This window comes from Symphodus melops, assembly GCF_947650265.1.
Source record: "Symphodus melops genome assembly, chromosome: 6".
Taxonomy (NCBI): Eukaryota; Metazoa; Chordata; class Actinopteri; order Labriformes; family Labridae; genus Symphodus; species Symphodus melops.
In genome coordinates, this window is record NC_136696.1 from 29,227,103 (window position 1) to 29,242,102 (window position 15,000).

The following is a 15,000-nucleotide window of genomic DNA, read 5'->3' on the forward strand; positions in this document are numbered from 1 at the left end:
TCACGATCGATTGGCACAAAACTAAAGTGGGCGGGAAACCAGCTGATTTTATTGGTGCAACAGGTCCCAGTTTGTAGATGTGCTGGACCCCCCAGCTATGGTTTACAGACTCCTGGGGGTCCTGGGGGTCCTGGGTCCTGGGGGTCGATTGATATGAAGTCTGATCCTGTGTTGAACGTGTTGAACATCTTCGTCTCTTACCTTTGCAGTAGTTTGGTTTCTCTTCGTGGTACGTCTGCTTCTTCTGTCCTGTCTTTCATAATCAGCTGATCAGAGACAAGGTTCGAGGCCCTCTCCATGTCGGGGTCCTCTGCTGCCCCCGGTGGATCACTGCATCATTACAGCTGGCTGTGCTGCTTTGACTTCATGCGTCCCGTTAAAGACCTCCATGTTTTTGTGTCTGCAGAATGCGAGGTCTGTTCTCAGTGACGCTGCTGCTCCTCGCCCTGACGCTCGCCGCCGAGGCCAACAAGAGACCCAAAGGTCACAAAGGTCAGACCAGCAGAACTCCTTCATCAGCATCTTTCCTCTTCACTGAATGCTCGGTCCGATGAGTTAGGATCTTAAAATGTTCGATAAATAGTTGAAGGAAAACAGTTCTGATATTTTCATGAAATCTATTTTCTCATTTTATTTTGTATTTCTTTACTTTTTTATAAAATATTTCAGTAAATATTTTAATTCTGATCCTCTTAACCGAAAGTTTTTCTCATCGTGTGAAATGTCTTTGTGGCAGTCGACCTTCAGGGCCACCGTACTTCACAAAGGTCACATAAAGTACAAAGATGTTCTGAACACTGGACAGTTAACAGGAAGTGTTTATGAGACGTCACTGAGCCAGCAGAGCGTCCACTTCCTGCTTTGCAGCTTAAACTGGTTTTACTGGAGGACATCAAGTCGTCCCGTCACTAAAATGTAGCTCCAAACATCCAACCGTTGGACGAGGAGGAAGGAAACATCAATCATTAGCACATTCACGCCGGGCAGACACTTCCTGTCAACTCAGGCTCTCATTGGCTGTCAGAGACAGAGAGTGGAAGACGTAGAAAATCCCGGGATAGAAGATCTCTGACGGTGAATCTGGATCCAGACTAAATAACTGGACTGTTAAATCCTCCACATTCTGATGGTTCATTATTCACCTTCTTGAACTCTTCATGTTTAAAACCTGTTTCACCGCCTGTGAAACAACCTTTAATCTCAGTTTAACACAAGCTGAGAGCCAATCAGAATCCAGAATGATTCCACTGTCAAACTGCAGTCATATATAAATGTACATATCAAATATGAACAGCTTCAGACAGGAGAGAGAGGTGAACTTTAAACTTTTATTTTGAAGTATTGCTCTCGTGTCTTTAACGCAGAGTTCTTCTTCACGGGTTAAAAACGACCTCCTGCGTGTTTGCTGATCTCTCCCCGTCGTCTCTTCTCCTCAGGTGGTAAATCCGATAAATCCCGGCCCGTCTCAGAGTGCTCTCCTGCAGAGACTCAGTTTGGGAAATGTGTCCCAGAACAGGGAGACTGTGGAGAGGGTCTGAGAGAGGCCACCTGCAAAAACAGCACCGTCAAGATCCACTGCAAGATCCCCTGCAACTGGAAGAAGGACATCAGTAAGACTGCAACACACACAGCAGACCCTCCAGTGTTAACAAGTCAAGGGTAACATCCTGCAGTTCCTGCACTGTCCACTAGAGGCTGGCTGCAGACGCACAGGAAGTCACATACACACCCATTCAAACAGCCTGTTTTTACACACACGGGGGACTCCAGCGCCCCCTGCAGGAACACACGGGGGACTCCAGCGCCCCCTGCAGGGACACACGGGGGACTCCAGCGCCCCCTGCAGGGACACATGGGGGACTCCAGCGCCCCCTGCAGGGACACATGGGGGACTCCAGCGCCCCCTGCAGGGACACATGGGGGACTCCAGCGCCCCCTGCAGGGACACACGGGGGACTCCAGCGCCCCTGCAGGGACACACGGGGGACGACACTCAGATCTCAGTATAACATGTCTCAGGGAGATTCTTTAAAGATCTCCTCCATCAGGTGGAGGTGTAACTTCTGCCTTTGTCCCTCAGATGACTGTAAGTACAGGTTCGGCCCGTGGGGACCCTGCGACGCCGCCACTAACTCCATGAGCCGGTCAGGAAGGCTGAAGAGGGCGCTGTTCAACGCTGAGTGTCAGACCACGGTCAAGGTGTCCAAACCCTGCTCGCCTAAAGTCAAGAAGACCAGAGGTGAGACCCCTGGGGACACGCCCCCTGCTCCGCCTGTCTGAAGCTGAATAATTAACAGTGTCTGACTGAGTGTGTGTGACTCCAGATTGATAATTAAAGCCTGTATAGCGGAGGTGTGACAGGCTGTGGGGGAGGGGCCTAATCTGTTCATGGGGCCTGGATCCTGACTTTCTGTGATCGACTGACGAGGTCTGAATCTGATGATGTCATCACGCTCTCTTCCAGGAGACAAGAAGTCAAACTGAAGACGGCGCTGAGACGGCGACAGGATGTCCTCCTACTCCTGAACTATCGTCTTCTTCTGCAAGAAAAACGACAAACCGAGAGACTCCTCTGAAGCACAGCGGCCATCTTTGATTCCTGCGACTTCTTTTTCCATTCGTGGTGATTTCCTGTTCCCGTGTGTTTTTGGAGTGTGGGCGTCCTCCCGTTAGATGAAGAGTCAATAATAAAGATCCTCGTTTAGCTCGTCTAGTTTGTTTAACATAAATGTGGAGATAGTCCCAAAAGTTTTAGTTGAAGTTACATTGACGTTCGGAGGTGATCTTTCCGATCCCGTCAGACGATCGGAGAGTTTTTAAGACTTTAGAATCGTCTTAAAAAATGTAAACTGAATTAACCGGCATGGAAAGAGAAAACAAATCCTCTATGAAATCTATTTTTTGAATCGTAGATTATTGACTTTACAGGATGACTCTTGTACAAATGAACAAATTAAATACTGTACATTGTTTTGGTGAAGACTCTGTGTGTGTGTGTGTGTGTGTGTGTGTGTGTGTGTGTGTGTGTGTGTGTGTGTGTGTGTGTGTGTGTGTGTGTGTGTGTGTGTGTGTGTGTGTGTGTGTGTGTGTGTGTGTGTGTGTGTGTCAGCAGGTACATTCAACACTGCAGATACTCAAATCTTAACAAGTAAAACTGATTTCAGGTCAAAAACACTGAACTACACTTTTTATAAACAAACTAAAGCAGGAGAATATATAACACTAAATCTGCCTGTGCAGATTATCAGGGAACCAACAGCTCATTACAAGGAGCAGTCTGTCACTCTGACCCCTAGTGTTTACAATGGGTACTGCAGGTTGTCGACAGAATGGAGAAATACGGTGAGCCTGATTTACTAAAGGTTTAAAAGCATCTGATCTCCTAACAGCTCGCAGTGAGGACTGTCTCTGAGCAAAACAACACGTACTGTCCCTTTAATGCCACACGTGGTCAAATGATGGAATCAGAGAAGTAAATAACATGCACTTATTTTTTATTTGGATTCAATAATAGTGAACAAAGAGAAACACCATGATTAAACTAATATAACATTCACAGACTGTCCAACTTTACAGCTGCAGTTCCTCCAGTGTCCACTAGAGTCTGTCTCCTGCAGTGAGTCAGTCTCCATAGAGCTCTATGTTAAAATGTCCAACTTTACAGCTGCAGTTCCTCCAGTGTCCACTAGAGTCTGTCTCCTGCAGTGAGTCAGTCTCCATAGAGCTCTATGTTAAAATGTCCAACTTTACAGCTGCAGTTCCTCCAGTGTCCACTAGAGTCTGTCTCCTGCAGTGAGTCAGTCTCCATAGAGCTCTATGTTAAAATGTCCAACTTTACAGCTGCAGTTCCTCCAGTGTCCACTAGAGTCTGTCTCCTGCAGTGAGTCAGTCTCCATAGAGCTCTATGTTAAAATGTCCAACTTTACAGCTGCAGTTCCTCCAGTGTCCACTAGAGTCTGTCTCCTGCAGTGAGTCAGTCTCCATAGAGCTCTATGTTAAAATGTCCAACTTTACAGCTGCAGTTCCTCCAGTGTCCACTAGAGTCTGTCTCCTGCAGTGAGTCAGTCTCCATAGAGCTCTATGTTAAAATGTCCAACTTTACAGCTGCAGTTCCTCCAGTGTCCACTAGAGTCTGTCTCCTGCAGTGAGTCAGTCTCCATAGAGCTCTATGTTAAAATGTCCAACTTTACAGCTGCAGTTCCTCCAGTGTCCACTAGAGTCTGTCTCCTGCAGTGAGTCAGTCTCCATAGAGCTCTATGTTAAAATGTCCAACTTTACAGCTGCAGTTCCTCCAGTGTCCACTAGAGTCTGTCTCCTGCCTGTGAGTCAGTCTCCATAGAGCTCTATGTTAAAATGTCCAACTTTACAGCTGCAGTTCCTCCAGTGTCCACTAGAGTCTGTCTCCTGCAGTGAGTCAGTCTCCATAGAGCTCTATGTTAAAATGTCCAACTTTACAGCTGCAGTTCCTCCAGTGTCCACTAGAGTCTGTCTCCTGCCTGTGAGTCAGTCTCCATAGAGCTCTATGTTAAAATGTCCAACTTTACAGCTGCAGTTCCTCCAGTGTCCACTAGAGTCTGTCTCCTGCCTGTGAGTCAGTCTCCATAGAGCTCTATGTTAAAATGTCCAACTTTACAGCTGCAGTTCCTCCAGTGTCCACTAGAGTCTGTCTCCTGCAGTGAGTCAGTCTCCATAGAGCTCTATGTTAAAATAAACTTGTTTGCGGTCTGGTACAAAAACCGTGTGGGTCTCGTGGGTCACTTCTCTCTTCATGACGTGATGTTCAGGCTGAGTGTTTATAAAATCACCTTTCAGCCTTATTAAACAGGTGAGTACACATTTGCATAATTGGGGGTGTGGCCAAGTTTCCATATTAACTCCGCTTTTTTTTCAATCTGGTGAGATGGGCAGTCACTGTTTGAAGGCTTCATCTTGTCTCAGATAGCAGTGGGTGACTTCACAGAGACTACGTCCATATTTCATACAGTCTGATTCAAACAGCGTGAATGTAAAGTCTGGTGATCATTGTCCTCTCGTCTGAGCTGCTCGGAGGGTCATGTGATCAGGGCAGCTTCCTGCTGCGGCAGCACAGGAGGCTGCAGAAGGTTTTCCTGAAGGTGACGTTGCACAGGGCGTAGCAGGCGGGGTTGATGGCGCTGTTGACGTAGCAGAGCCAGTACCCGGTGGTCCACAGGAACTCTGGGATGCAGAAGTGACAGAAGGCAGCGATGACCGCCATGACGTTGTTTGGCGTCCAGGTAAGGATAAAGGCCAGCAGGATGGCAAGGATGGTCTTGGTGACCCTCCTCTCCCTCGCCATGACTCGACGCCTTCGCCGCTCCTGAGACCTGAAGCTGGGACAGGCGGAGAATGCCGCCGAGGCCGACCTGTGGAGGTCGGTGATTGAGGACGAGTCGTTCTCCATCTTGTTGTAGTCTCTGTCTCTGGAGGGGCGGGCGGTAGTCCGCGGGTGACACGGCGGAGAAAGTGGAGACACATCGGGACATGACGGATCAGTTGGGCTCCGGGACGCTCTCTGGTTCTTCCTGTGCTTCGGCGTGCTGGAGTCTGAGTGGTTCAGAGACGCTTCAGAGCAAGGGTCACTGGTCACCAGGCTGCGTCGTTTCAGGAGGAAGTCTTTAAGGGACGGACTGGCCCTCCTGAGCGGGCCTCGCTCAGATCTGAGCGCGCTCAGTCGGCTCTGACTGGCCACAGACAGGCGGCTGTACAGACCAATCATGACGAGCGCCGGCAGGTAGAATGAAGGAAGCGTTATCGCCAAGGTGACTGTGGGGCTGACGAGGAGCTGGGTGTAACACTGTCCATCAGGGACCACGCGCCGCCCCCCAGACGTCTGCCAGCACAGGATGGCGGGGGCCCACAGCACAAGGGACAGCAGCCAAGCAGCGCCAATCATCAGGCCCGCCATCTTGCCGGTCCGTCTCACCGGGTAGCTGAGGGGGCGTGTCATGCACAGGTACCGGTCAAGGCTGATGATGAGCAGGTTCATGACAGAGGCATTACTCACCACGTGGTCCACCACCAGCCACAGGTCGCACAAGGCGGCCCCCAGGGGCCAGCGTCCCCGCAGCAGGTACATCGTGTACAGGTTCATGGACATCAGACCCACGATCAGGTCGGCCACTGCCAGGCTCAACAGGAAGTAGTTGTTGACCGTGCGCAGGCGACGGTTCACTATGATGGACAGGATCACCAGCGTGTTACCGAGGACGGTGATGATGCTGAGGGAAGCGGTTACCATGACGATGATCGTTAGCTGAGCTGTGGTGTATGGACACGATCTGATTGGAGACTGACAGGAGGTGTTAACACAGGGGCGGAGCAACGTGGAGGTGTTCAGATGATCAGGTGATCCCGCCATGTTTCCTGTTGAACACACACACACACACACACACACACACACACACACACACACACACACACACACACACACACACACACACACACAGATAATACGGTCAGAGTCAGCAGGTAGCCAGCATCTGAAGCCACGCCATGCACGGGGAGAACATGCAGACTCCTGACAGACAGGGATTCAAACCAGCAACCTCCTCACTGAGAGGGGACAGAGATAACTGCTGACCTCCTTAACATCCAGCTGTATTACAGAGTGGGGGGGGGGGGGGCGGGGGGGTTACATTAACTGTTATGGATGTTTGGTTCCTTCAACGCCCACCAGAGGGAGACAAACTTCACTAAAGAAATCCCACATGAACAAATAAAATGTTACTTAACAGGAAGAAACAATTCTGAAGCGTGAATCAATTTATTATATAAATTAGATTTTAAATGTCGTCCTCATTTAAGGCTATATTTAAATCACACTGAGCTGCCTTTGTGCAAATAAAACAATTATAAACATATTTATTCATAAGGTTTGATTCTTTTGAGTTGAAGAAGTTTGTAGAAGGTTTATCTGTTTAATCACATTAAGATGCCTTTGAGCAATTAATTTGGAAGGAAACTTAAAAAGAGAATAAAATATAAATGTTTACAACGCAACACGAGTAGAGTCAAATTAAATCATAAATGAAGAGAAGAAATGTCTCTAACCTGGATTAAAGAATGTCCTTCTTTTTAAAGGAGAAGTCTGTAACTCTGCCCCCTAGTGATTTAAATAGGTACTGCAGTTTAAGTGTGGGGGGGTGGGGGTGGGGGGGTCTCCTGCAGCGCCTACCTTCTCTGGTCCAATCAGATCCAGAGCATTCAGGAGCAGAATCTAAAGTTAGAAGGAGGACATACTGGCTGCTGCATTGTTGTCAGAGAAGCTTCAACACAGCAGGTTTCCTTCATGATCACACAGGAAGAGAGCAGCTCTCTGATTGGCTGATTGATCACACAGGAAGAGAGCAGCTCTCTGATTGGCTGATTGATCACACAGGAGGAGAGCAGCTCTCTGATTGGTCCTTTAAACTAAACCATTGCTGTTAGTTACTGTATGTAACAACCACTGGAGGGGAGCAAACCTCAGTAATAAAATCCAAAGTCACAATAAATTGTTGTTAAGAACAAATGAGACAAAGTCAGTTCTGAAGATAAATCAAATCAATGCTGAAGACAATAAAAGACATGGCTGTGATCAGAGGCGGGTCAGGAAGCGTACCTGTCAGTCCAGCTGTTTGGGTTCGGTCCGGGCCTGCAGCTCTGTGCTCGCTCCTCGTCCTCTGAGTGCTCCTGATCATCAGCAGCTGCTTATAAGCAGGTTCCTCCTCCTCCTCCTCCTCTTCCTCAGCAGGTCCCATCAGCTGCTCCTCTGAGCGCTCTGCTTCATGTGGGATGTAATGACACTGTGACAATAGAAGGAGCTCTGCTTCCGTTACTCGCTGCTTTATTGGTTTACTGGAGAGAGGCTCGTTTAAAAACACAGGCCGAGGATTTTACTGTCTGTTTATCTGCAGCTCGTCTTCACATTACCACGAGTCAAACACCAGATTAAACAGGATTTCAGTCTGTTGACTTTGAACAGCTGATAAATGGATCTGAATGTCAACGCTGCAAGTGACTCGAAGATCTTCAGATAGTTCACCTCTTCTCTCCTCCAGGGTCCAGAAACCCGGAAGAAGAGTTCGACCTGCAGCAGGTAAACAGGCTGTAACGTCTGCAGGTAAACAGGCTGTAACGTCTGCAGCAGGTAAACAGGCTGTAACGTCTGCAGCAGGTAAACAGACTGTAACGTCTGCAGCAGGTAAACAGGCTGTAACGCCTGCAGCAGGTAAACAGACTGTAACGCCTGCAGCAGGTAAACAGGCTGTAACGTCTGCAGCAGGTAAACAGACTGTAACGTCTGCAGCAGGTAAACAGGCTGTAACGTCTGCAGCAGGTAAACAGACTGTAACGTCTGCAGCAGGTAAACAGACTGTAACGTCTGCAGCAGGTAAACAGACTGTAACGTCTGCAGCAGGTAAACAGGCTGTAACGTCTGCAGCAGGTAAACAGACTGTAACGTCTGCAGCAGGTAAACAGACTGTAACGCCTGCAGCAGGTAAACAGGCTGTAACGCCTGCAGCAGGTAAACAGACTGTAACGTCTGCAGCAGGTAAACAGGCTGTAACGTCTGCAGCAGGTAAACAGGCTGTAACGTCTGCAGCAGGTAAACAGACTGTAACGTCTGCAGCAGGTAAACAGGCTGTAACGTCTGCAGCAGGTAAACAGACTGTAACGTCTGCAGCAGGTAAACAGGCTGTAACGTCTGCAGCAGGTAAACAGGCTGTAACGTCTGCAGCAGGTAAACAGACTGTAACGTCTGCAGCAGGTAAACAGGCTGTAACGTCTGCAGCAGGTAAACAGACTGTAACGTCTGCAGCAGGTAAACAGACTGTAACGTCTGCAGCAAGTAAACAGGCTGTAACGTCTGCAGCAGGTAAACAGGCTGTAACGTCTGCAGGTAAACAGACTGTAACGCCTGCAGCAGGTAAACAGGCTGTAACGTCTGCAGCAGGTAAACAGGCTGTAACGTCTGCAGCAGGTAAACAGGCTGTAACGTCTGCAGCAGGTAAACAGACTGTAACGTCTGCAGCAGGTAAACAGACTGTAACGTCTGCAGCAGGTAAACAGACTGTAACGTCTGCAGCAGGTAAACAGACTGTAACGTCTGCAGCAGGTAAACAGGCTGTAACGTCTGCAGCAGGTAAACAGGCTGTAACGTCTGCAGCAGGTAAACAGGCTGTAACGTCTGCAGCAGGTAAACAGGCTGTAACGTCTGCAGCAGGTAAACAGACTGTAACGTCTGCAGCAGGTAAACATACTTCAGGTCACTGTGAGCTGAACAGCCTGTGTGGAGCAGAGAGGGTATGAGTCATGATGTCGAGGTTTGGACATCTGTACGACTCTTTCATTAAATAGAAGATAAAGGCAACACTGAGCAGACTTCATCACGTCGTCAGCTCTTTGAACTTTAACACTCAACATGGAGACAGAGAGACGAGAACACCTTACAGAGAAACATTGGGACATTTATGACTCCGTTACGTAAGTCTGACTAATTGAAAAAGGTCACAAACATCAGTCTGGATCGGATGAGTTTAACCCATAGAAAAGTCTTCACAGCTTTTTTCTGATATGCAAAAAAAGATTTTTTATCTTTTAACAAATAAATTCCTGTCACACGTCCACCATGTGGGGCCAGAACTTAAATGAGTTTTCACATCTTGTGAAAGAACAATACCAGTTTACTACTACTATAGTAGCATAATAATTGAAAGTACTCTTGAGTTAGCTGGTAGCTTCAATCACCTGTGTCCTGCATTGTTGTGTTAGCATGCTAATGTTAGCGCTCTTTAGTTAGCTGGTAGCTCCAATCACCTGTGTCCTGCATTGATGTTAGCATGGTAATGTTAGCACTCTTTAGCTAGCTGGTAGCTTCAATCACATCTCCTGTCTTGTAGTGTTAGCATGCTAATGTTAGCGCTCTTTAGTTAGCTTCATGTAAACTGACACAGAATGATGTAAAAACTCTTCATCCAATAATCAGTGAGTATGTTCTTCTTCTTCTTGACTCAAACAGCTTTTATACACAAGGGGAGGAGCCATGTAAACACAGCTCTGACAACAACACAGTCAGCAGGACTCCAGCTTCTCCCTCACTGGAGTCAGTCAGGACTCTGAGACACACATTCACACAGGACACACACACACACACATTCACACAGGACACACACACACACACACATTCACACAGGACACACACACACACACATTCACACAGGACACACACACACACACACATTCACACAGGACACACACACACACACATTCACACAGGACACACACACACACATTCACACAGCACACACACACACACACACACACACACACACACACACACACACACACACACACACACACACACACACACACACACACACACACACACACACACACACACACACACACACACACACACACACACACACACACACACACACACACACACACACACACTGGAGTTATGTGATAGTGAAAATTGAGATAATTCTCATCTATGATTTTAAAATTACTGAGTTCTAAAATTGATTTTTAAAAAGTTTGCACTTAAATTCAGTAAAATGTCAAATGGAGCAACGAGAACAGCTGATGGAGTCAATAATGATTGATTGATTGATTGATTGAATAATGGAGTCGTTGGTAAACTGTCAAAGCTCTTTAATTACATCACGTCTAAAAGTCAAAGCAGAGAATCAGCTGTACAAACTGCAGAGCGGGGGGGGGGGGGACACGTTGTACCTTTGATATAGTCCAGGTGTTTCATTTTTACAGGCGCTCAGTTCATCATTCACAAGACGGGAGGAGGGGGGCGGGGCTTAATATAACCCCCCCGATCAATAACTCCACAAAACACACACACGAAACAGACAAGCTCAACTGCACACGGCGTTTTTAAAATGTTCATGAATCAAGTAAAGTCAGGAGTCATTCAGATCACCTGCTGTCAGTCAGCCGGGTTGCCATGGAAACCAGACGTCAGCTGCAGCACAGGAAGTAAAAAAAGAAAAGTAAAACCACGACAGGTAACCAGCTCTGTCCTCCAATCACACCGTCTCTGCAGAGCTGTGGGCGGGGCTTTACCTCTCCCTCCTCCTCCTCCTCATAGGTCCAGTGTGCGTGTGTGTGTGTGTGTGTGTGTGTGTGTGTGTGTGTGTGTGTGTGTGTGTGTGTGTGTGTGAAGCACACGTGGAATAAACAAAGTAAAGCAGCGTCTGTACACTCGCTCGCTCTCACAGGACAAAAAGAAGCACTTGATCCAAAACTTCAAGTTAGTTTTCTTCTGCAGGAGTTTAAAGGAGCGAAGGAGGTGGGCGGGGTCACACAGCTCAGGAAGGGGAGGGGCCTATTTGCACTGCAGGAGCTTTAGAAGGCGTCACTTCAGGCGTTTCAGGTTTAGGGACAGAATGTGTCAGGTGACTTCATTAGCTCCTTTAAAGGTCACGTGTTCATTTTAACACGCGTGTGTCTACAAACCCTCCAATGATGAGATGATTTAGAGACATGATCAAATACAGGATCAGAGATTTACAACACATGTTGAAGAGGAGGAGGTCATGTGACCTTTAAAGACAGTGTGATGTCAGTGGTCAGGAGGGACAGACGGCGCTCCGATGGTCCAGATGAAGGAGAAGCATCATGAGCCTTTGTTTCCTGCTCTTTAATCATATTTACAGTTCACACAAAGTCCAACAGGAAGTCAACAACAGGGACACCAAGCTTACTCTGTCAACAAACAGGGGGGGGGGGGGGGGGGGTCTTCTGTTTCTCCTTCTACACGTTCACACACACACACACACAGACACTCGTGTTTATAGACTGCTGACTCCGCCTTCAAGAGAAGGAGGAGGAGACTTGATGGTCGTAGGGCGGGTTTTGAACCATCGACTGAGCTCGCCTGAAGTGAAGCTCCCCCTGCTGACTGGCTGCAGGAAAGGTCATAAGCCCCGCCTCCTGCATGTTAACAGATGGGAACAGTATTAAGTCAAAACGCGTGATTTGTCGTGATGGCTGCGGGTCATGACATCATACATGATATATGATTGACAGCTCTGTTGACCAATGAGGCTCTGCGTAGCTGTGAGCAGTAGGAGGGGCGGGACCTTTGACCTTTTTATCTCAACGCTAAATCTGAGATTTCATCAAAGGAACACACACACACACACACACACACACACACACACACACACACACACACACACACACACACACACACACACACACACACACACACACACACACACACACACACACACACACACACACACACACACACACACAGCACCTGGTGGGTGTTGGGGGGGGGTGTTCCCCCCCATCCAGCCTTTCAAAATAAAGAATCTTTGTTTAAAGATCTGCAGCATTAGCGACATGCAGGACGTTCAGTCTGTGGAGCCATGATCCTTTCTCCATGGGGGGGGGGGCATGATCCAGGTCCGGGTCCAGTCTCAGGGTTCAAACATGATAATTACACGAGGTACAAAAACAGGCTTCAAAATAAAAGTAGTGCCGACTCTTCAACAATCACATCAAAGTTCAACGTCACATGGCACCGAACGCAGCACGCCGAGGAACGAGTGTGTGACAAAGAGCACACACACACACACACACACACACACACACCTCCTCAGACATGGCACTTTGTCTACCATCTTTTTTTTTTTTTTTTACAGAGAGAGCGCGGCCCCGACCGGCCTCCGTTCAAGTAGGCGAGGAATGATGGCAGCTTCAGTCCAAGTTTCTGTAAGTGCAGAGGAAGTGCACGCCATGCCGCTGACGCTCCGGGGGGGGGGGGGGGGGGGGGGCTTCTTCTTTCAAAGCAGCGGCCATGTCTTTGTGAGATAAGGCTTGGAGGAGCGCTGACAGGAGAACTACCTGCTGTAAGGGTCACCCCGGTAACTGTCAGGAGGGCTGACCCCGCCCCCCCCGCCGACACTAGGGAGGGGGCTGCGAGAGGAGGAGGACGAGGAGGGGGAAGACATCAGCAGGGAGGAAGAGGAGGGACCAGGCAAGGTGTCGTCGTCTGTTCGCCCGCTGTCGAACACGTCGTCCATGTCCAGAGAGAGGCCAGGCGGGGGGGGGGCCCCACAGCTGCTCAGAGGGGGGGCGGGGCTGGGGAGGGGGGGTGAGGACAGAACCTGAGGTGGAGGGGACACTCAGGGAGGGGTTGGTCGGCGGCCTGGACGCCCCGACGCCGGTCTGAGATCCACGGTGGATGCGGTGGCTGACGATGATGTTGTTCCCGAAGCCGCCCATCGACGCCATCGTGGTGCTCTGCTCGCGCTGCACCACCGCCGTCATCCCGCCCTCCGCCATCAGCCGACGGATCCGAGCCAGAGCGTCCTCTCCTGTGCCGAACTCTGGAGACTCTGCTGGACCAACAAGAGACACGAGTCAGAGTCGTACAGTCCCTCACACTCTCCTCAGTCTGGAACACTCCACAGACTACACTTCCCATGATGCTTTGGGGGAGGAAAACATCCCCTCAACAAACGACTGGCCTGGATCCTCATCTGTTTTATAAGTCTGTAACTACATTTCCCATAATGCTTAGAGGACATTGTCTCTGTGTCTCATAAAGTCCGCAGCGACTCCACCTCGTTACCACGGAAACACTTTAACATGTTGGCTTTTACGGCGTTCAGGTCACATGACCCGACATCAGCACAGAGAACTGACCTCGTCTTTCTAAACGTGAAGGTGTCGCCCTGCACGACGCTGCGTGGCGTGTGCAGCTCTTTCACCAGCAGAGCCGCCGTGTTTCCCAGCATGCAGCAGTTTGTACACAATGAGGAGGAGGGACTATGACTGCGTCATGTCGCGTGGCGGCGAGCTGTACAGGGCGCTGCGTGATCTGTCTGACACCTTCTGATTGGCTCACTGTCTCAGGTGACCCTCTCTCTTTCATCTTCCTGCACACGGGACAGGTACGCCCGCAGGTACGTGACGGACAGCGACAGGTGACGGCGAGCTGGTGCAGCGGGCCCTGACGGCAAGCTGGTGCAGCGGGCCCTGACGGCGAGCTGGTGCAGCGGGCCCTGACGGCGAGCTGGTGCAGCGGGCCCTGACGGCGAGCTGGTGCAGCGGGCCCTGACGGCTCACCAACGCGTTTCCAGACGAACAGATAAAACACACACACCTGAACGTTCATGCACACTAACATGAGTGGAGGTAAAAAGGCGTGTCTGTGATGTCATCAGTACCAGTACTCCCTGTGGACGTGTTGGACGAAGCTTCAGCCGCCGCTCCGTCTGCAGCTCCGGGAGACGCCTCCACCGGCCCCGACGCCGCTCCGCTGGTGGACGGAGTTTCAGGAGGGACGTCTGAGGGAGAGACGGGGACATCAATCATACTGCATAAGCCCCGCCCCCCCGGGTTAAGAGGTTCTCGGTGCGTAACGCCGGACTCACTGGACGCAGTGTTGATTATTTGTGATGCATTCAGGGAAGTCGGGAAATCTAAACAGAGGTTAAATAACTGAAGTGTTTCCGTACTGGGTGGCGGCTGGGAGACGCTGGGCTCTGATAGGTCCCTCTCTGTTTGGGTCTCGGCGTTCTGCAGCTGGATGATTGGCGTCTGGGTTCCTTGTGATGTCACTGAAGGCGTGGGGTGTCTGGGCTGAAGACCAATGGCGTTCATCAAACCCATGTCTCTGTCCAGCCTCCAACCGGAGCGGTTGGGCCTAAAAGGACGCCACAGACAGACAGCGTTAATATACGAACTACAGGAAACAGTACAGTCATCCCTTCAAAATAAAAGACAGACTTATGTAGGGACTTGCTCCATTGTCCCTTCAAAATAAAAGTCAGTCTCCTCCTAAAGTGAAGCTGCTCCATTGTCCCTTCAAAATAAAAGTCAGTCTCCTCCTAAAGTGAAGCTGCTCCATTGTCCCTTCAAAATAAAACTCAGTCTCCTCCTAAAGTGAAGCTGCTCCTGCTTTAGGCCGCCATCAGACGCCATGTTTGGTGTTAGTGTTTATTTTGAAGGGGTGTGGTTCCTCCT

General features: G+C 49.5%; 3 protein-coding genes across 3 annotated transcripts in view; 1 reads left to right on the forward strand and 2 right to left on the reverse strand.

Moving 5' to 3' along the window:
• Positions 1 to 2,801, forward strand: part of LOC306825673 (midkine-B-like) — a 4,265-nt gene extending 1,464 nt beyond the window's left edge. Inside the window, exons 2-5 of the mRNA XM_079346556.1 lie at positions 407 to 492; positions 1,437 to 1,610; positions 2,081 to 2,239; positions 2,465 to 2,801. Coding sequence (XP_079202682.1) covers positions 407 to 492; positions 1,437 to 1,610; positions 2,081 to 2,239; positions 2,465 to 2,484 — 439 coding nt within the window. The 3' untranslated portion in view covers positions 2,485 to 2,801. The remainder of the gene's footprint in view (positions 1 to 406; positions 493 to 1,436; positions 1,611 to 2,080; positions 2,240 to 2,464) is intronic.
• Positions 2,802 to 5,059: 2,258 nt separating this feature from the next.
• Positions 5,060 to 6,379, reverse strand: LOC306825149 (muscarinic acetylcholine receptor M4-like; the record flags this gene model as incomplete). Its single annotated transcript, XM_079345714.1, has 1 exon — positions 5,060 to 6,379. The coding sequence occupies one exon, from the start codon at positions 6,377 to 6,379 to the stop codon at positions 5,060 to 5,062; it is 1,320 nt and encodes a 439-aa protein (XP_079201840.1).
• A 4,263-nt stretch (positions 6,380 to 10,642) lies between these two features.
• LOC306825099 (activating molecule in BECN1-regulated autophagy protein 1B-like) overlaps positions 10,643 to 15,000 on the reverse strand; it is a 16,758-nt gene continuing 12,400 nt past the window's right edge. The window contains 4 exon segments of the mRNA XM_079345626.1: positions 10,643 to 13,074; positions 13,076 to 13,370; positions 14,202 to 14,321; positions 14,493 to 14,680. Coding sequence (XP_079201752.1) covers positions 12,870 to 13,074; positions 13,076 to 13,370; positions 14,202 to 14,321; positions 14,493 to 14,680 — 808 coding nt within the window. The 3' untranslated portion in view covers positions 10,643 to 12,869.